At 54.6% G+C, this 5,292-nt stretch overlaps 2 protein-coding genes across 2 annotated transcripts; one reads left to right on the top strand and one right to left on the bottom strand.

The window, feature by feature from the left end:
- Positions 1-126: 126 nt before the first annotated feature.
- VDBG_07777 (MFS transporter) lies at positions 127-2,055 on the bottom strand (the record flags this gene model as incomplete). Its single annotated transcript, XM_003002272.1, has 8 exons — positions 127-669; positions 724-979; positions 1,049-1,218; positions 1,269-1,372; positions 1,425-1,492; positions 1,550-1,653; positions 1,784-1,816; positions 1,867-2,055. 8 exons carry the CDS (start codon positions 2,053-2,055, stop codon positions 127-129), a joined length of 1,467 nt encoding a protein of 488 aa, XP_003002318.1.
- A 677-nt stretch (positions 2,056-2,732) lies between these two features.
- VDBG_07776 (dihydroxyacetone kinase) lies at positions 2,733-4,738 on the top strand (the record flags this gene model as incomplete). The annotated part of the gene is made up of 5 exons (XM_003002271.1): positions 2,733-2,767; positions 2,889-3,456; positions 3,533-3,767; positions 3,824-4,069; positions 4,122-4,738. The coding sequence occupies 5 exons, from the start codon at positions 2,733-2,735 to the stop codon at positions 4,736-4,738; spliced, it is 1,701 nt and encodes a 566-aa protein (XP_003002317.1).
- Between the last annotated feature and the right edge of the window lie 554 nt (positions 4,739-5,292).

Here is a 5,292-nt window from a genome sequence, read left to right as displayed (position 1 = left end):
CAGACAACCAAGTTGGTGACGAAATCTCGATATATTCTATATTCAACTCCCCCACACTCATGCCCTCCTCCCCATACATCGAGCGCACATGAGAGACTTGGTACTAAGATGCCAGCCAACCCATGTTTAGTAGACATACAGGTTAATCGCACCAGGATCCCGCTCCCTAAGTTGCTTATTCTGGTGCTGGAGCGAGATCCGCATAACCCACGCGCAGATAATAACTCCAAACGAGAACCCGATACTCGCGAGCATCGCAGTCAGATACCGGGGTTCATCTTTGCTAGGCCATAGGTATGGCGTATAGACACTAGCCAGATTGCCAAAAGTATTGCACATAGCGATCGCCACGGCCTTCTTCTCGTCCGTCTGGCCAACGACACTAGCCGTCCAGGCTAATATCAGATTGTTCACCCCGTAAGTGAACCCACAGAAGATGAAGATGCCCACCATACGTGCGGGCACGTTGAGGGTGGCGACGGAGAGGGCGAAGCCAAGAATGGCGAGTAGCTTGCTGATGGTGGTGTGCCAGGTGCGCTCGTTGTAACGGCCGGACGACCAGGACACGGCAACGCTCATGCCGCCTGCAAGGAGGTAGGGGGGGCACGTGAGAGCCAGGGTGACGGTTCTGCTGTAGCCCAGAGTGCCAATGACAGTAGGGAGGAAGTTCTGCGGCGATGCATGTCAGTTTTGTTTTTTTGGACAGAAACTTGGTGGACCCACCTTGAAACCATTGGCTGACAGATGCAGGTTGTCCATCAGACAGAAGACCCAGACGCGCCAGTCCGAGGCGGCCTCGCGGAGACCAGTCCAAACGCTGGTGGCCTCGCGACGACCGGTCTGATCGGTGTAGATACGGGCATGGGCAAGCTCGCGCTCCTCCTGGTTCAACCAACGGGTCTTGAGAGGGCTGTCGGGCAGGGTGAAGAAGGCAAGGATGGCGACAAGGATCGACAGAGCGCCCTGGATGATGAAGACCCTGTTCGCGGCGACATTAGCCATTGGTCTCCTGACGTGGGTGTCCGGCGTTCTATTTCTTTGAACCTACCATTGCCAGCCAGCGAGGCCCTGCTTGCCGTCGAGGTTGAAGATGGCGGCAGCGATGAGTCCGGAGAAAGAACTAGCCAGCATGTTGCCCGTGTAGAAGACGGCCATGCGAGTGGCGATCTCCTTGCGGGTATAGAACATGCTGATCATGTAGAGAGCGCCAGGGTAGAACTGCGACAGTTAGAAAGTGCGCTAGCGGCGGCATCGTTGTGAAAACATACAGGCGCCTCTGTGATACCGAGGAGGAAGCGGCAGACGAGCATGGTCTCATAGTTGTGAGCCTTGTAGGTAAGAAGACTGGTGATGGACCACGCCATGCAGAAACCTAGTATCATTAGTCCTCGATATTCACTTCTCCATTCATAAAGGCTACCTACCGGACATGTACCAAGATGGGCGCACACGATTGAGGATCATGTTGGAGGGAATTTGACCACACAGATAACTTGGTCAATTAGTCTTGTTTCCTGCGGTTATTGGAGTGTTAAGCGAAGGTGCTTACCCAACAAATAGGATGGAGACGCAGGTGTTGTACTGTGTTCCGACGAGACCAAGATCGTCTTCGAGGTCATTCAGTCGTCCGTTGATCATAGCATTGCGATCGAGCTGAATTGCCCCTGTTAGTATATGACTCCACATCATGGCATGTGATATCAGTCTTGTCCCAGCTGTGACAACCTGGCACGAAACACTGAGTCGCAAAACTGTCACCTTAGACATGAGAGACCAGACTTACGAAGTTGAAGAAGTACATGAGCCAAAGGATGGGCTGGGTTTGTCAGCTGCAGAACCTCCCGAAAAAGGAAGGAAGGAACTCACCAGCATGTAGCGGTCGAGCTTCTTCACAAGCGCAATTTCCCTGGGATCTGTCTTCTTGTGCGCGCCGAACTGGTCGAGCTCTTCCTGGCCGCCCTTCTCGAAAACGCCATCATCATTGGTCGCCTCGACATGGGAGATGTGATTCTTCTCGTCGCCAGCGCCAGTAGGCGATGCTGGTTTGGCAGACATGTTGAAAAGCCTCTAGCGTGTGTTTGGCCTGGTTCTGTTGTCGAAACTCGTGGTGTTTGCAGTGATCGTCAACCCTGTGGCTGCTGACTCGAAGGTGAAGCTGCTGGATCTCGGAACCCTGAGTGACGTCTCTGGATGGGTTTATACTTGCATCTTGACAGATGAACGCCAGATCTAACCACCTGTTTCCAGGAGATGGAGGTGTGCTGAAACGACTCAACAGGTGGGAGACCAACCTTTTCCGACCATGCCAGTTTGCGGGGAAGCTGGGGCAGATGGTATGGGGGAGGGGGTGTGGGGGCCTCCACTGCAACAAGGACAAGGGCTGACCATGCACTGACCTTTCATTCCACCAACCTCGATGCAGTGCCGACCGGAAGTGGTGTGAGCGCCGTGTCGGATAAACCAGATTCATGATGATGGTGCATGTAATCTACTTTTCCGGCCACCTTACTTTCCCGAACCCTGCCGTTACGGATCGGCAGAGGCAAGCCAACGCGCGGGGGCGTTGAGGGGAGGTTGGAGAAGGAGAACCTCAAAGGATCATGCCTAGGCCGTATTGACGGCACGCGATGCCACGGCATGCCAACGGAAGCTCATCGGTATCCCGGCAGGTCTCCTATTGGACGCCATCAACAAATTCGGGGCATGAGGGGTTCGAGCTTGAGCTTATAGCTATGTCGAAGCCATCAAGGCTCAGCTTCGCGGGGGTGTGAGAGGCACGCCATAGCTTACACCCTTTTTCGGTTTTGATCACAAAGGTTCCCAAGCAACAATGACAGACACCAGCTTCTTCAGCGACGGCCAGGCTCTCGTGGTTGACAGCCTGCAAGGGCTGGTCGATGTCAGCCCCGAGCTCGTCTTCAACAAGACAATCAAGAGTACAGGCCAACCCCGTCCCATGGCAGTCCCTTGCCATCACACCCTGCTAACCTTGAGTCAGCCATCTCGAATGCACACCACGACCCCTCCAATCACGTTACTCTCATTTCCGGTGGAGGTGCTGGCCACGAGCCGGCCCATGCAGCCTTTGTTGGTCGCGGCCTGCTCAGCGCTGCTGTCTCCGGCAACATTTTTGCCTCTCCGTCTGTTTCCCAAATCGTCGAAGCTATTCGCACAGTTGGTGGCAGCGCGGGTACCATCCTGATCGTGAAGAACTACACTGGTGACATCTTCCACTTCCACCTTGCAGCCGAGAAGGCCAGAGCTCGATGGGGCCACAGGGTTGAGGTCCTGGTGGTTGGGGATGATGTGGCGGTGGGGCGCCAACGCAGCGGCAAGGTTGGCCGACGAGGCCTGGCGGGCACAGTCCTTGTCCACAAGGTTCTTGGGTCCTTGTCTGCTCAGGGCAAGTCGATCGACGAGCTGTTGAGCGTCGGCAAGCAGATTGTGGATGGTCTCGTAACTTGTGGTGTGTCCCAAGGACACGTTCACATCCCTGGTACCGCCGTCGATGCTGATGCCGCAAAATGTCAAGGTCGAACTGGGCATGGGTATTCATAATGAACCCGGATGCCAGGTTCTCGACTCGAAGCCCAGTCTCGACAGCCTGTTGAATAGTATGCTCGACTTGCTGCTCAAGACCGACGATACTGATCGGGCGTTCGTCAATTTCGATGATGCCAAGAGCTCCGTGCTTCTCGTGAATAATTTGGGAGGCACGTCACAGCTCGAATTGAGCGCAATCACACGCCACACGGTTCAGAAGCTCAGTATGTCGACCTCCTTGGCTAAAGAGTTTCCGAGTATGGCTGACACACCTGCGCAGATTCCCGGGGCATTCAACCAACACGCATCTTGTCTGGTACCTTGATGACGAGCTTGGATGCATCGGGCTTCAGTGTTACCATCCTCAAGGCCACAGACGAAATCATCGCCAGCCTCGACTCTCCGACAACGGCTATCGGATGGCCTCAAACGTACTCGGCTTTCAAGCCATACACTGGCGAGCGTGTTCTCGAGTCCGCCTCTGAGAAGTCGTCAGACCACACTTCCAAGGCCTCTGGCCCAAAGTGTATGCTCAGCTCCTTCATCTTGACATGGCACCAGCTGACGACAACCCACAGTGATTCCTCAAGCATTCAACTCCTCGGTCACACAAGCCTGCCAGGCCCTCCTCGCTGCCGAACCTCAAATCACACATGACGATCGTATTGTCGGAGACGGCGACTGCGGCGCGACGCTATCCCGCGGCGCAAATGCTGTACTCAGGGTCCTCTCCGAGGACCCCGTCACAGAGTCGACCACGGCAGGCGCTGCTGTGATGTCGATCGCGCACGCAATTGAAGAGAGCATGGACGGTACATCTGGTGCCCTGTACGAGCTCTTCTTCACCGCATTCGCCGCGGCTTTGCAAAATTCCTCCGGCGAGACTGTTAGCACAAAAGTTTGGAGTCAAGCAGCTGGCAGCGCCCTCGAGCGGCTCCAGGCCATGACGCCTGCGAGAGTGGGCGATCGCACAGTGATGGATGCTCTGATTCCCTTCATCGATACCCTGCAAAAGGAAGGTGACTTGACGAAGGCGGTCGAGGCTGCTAGAACGGGCCGTGATAGTACCAAGGGTATGGAGGCGAGTCTGGGAAGGGCAGTCTATGTCGCCGGTGAGAACTGGGGCAAGGTACCTGACCCTGGTGCCGAGGGTATCGTTGCTATTGTTGAGGGGATTGCCAACTTGACTTCATAGGACAGGTGGGCAGCTGCTTCCCGCGTATTATTTACTAAGGATTATTGAAAAGTCATTAACCTTATTTGTTCATGACAATGTGTTCCTCTCCACAACTGTAAAATAGCCCGGAGCCACTGTAGTCAACTCGAACAAGGTGGTTTGCAATGAACAAACTTCGGCTTTGGCTCTTGCATCCCCTACTAGTTCTTCCGCCGAAACATTCTGATCGTCATCAGCAGGTACTGCCAGGAGGCCCTGCGGCGCCACGGAACAGGGGATGACAAGGGGGTTAGAGACTACGAGAACGTATGCATAAGAAGCTGCACAGGGCTACAATTCAGGGCCTTTCCTATCCCCTACCTAACAATTGACTGCGGAACTTGCGTGCGGACAACCTCCTCACTCTGCACAACCCAACACCCTGACAATTGTGCCTCAAGCGAAACAAGAATGACCAGTCTTGGCAACACCAGCATCGAACTGTGCTGAAAAGTCGACTGCAAGGGGCTCTTTGGCAGTTTGTATCTCAAATTAGCCAATAACGATAACCCTGGCAATAGACTATGCATTGA

Source organism: Verticillium alfalfae, genomic scaffold (genome assembly GCF_000150825.1).
Source record: "Verticillium alfalfae VaMs.102 supercont1.10 genomic scaffold, whole genome shotgun sequence".
NCBI lineage: Eukaryota > Fungi > Ascomycota > Sordariomycetes > Glomerellales > Plectosphaerellaceae > Verticillium > Verticillium alfalfae.
This window is presented reverse-complemented; position numbering and strand designations above follow the sequence as displayed.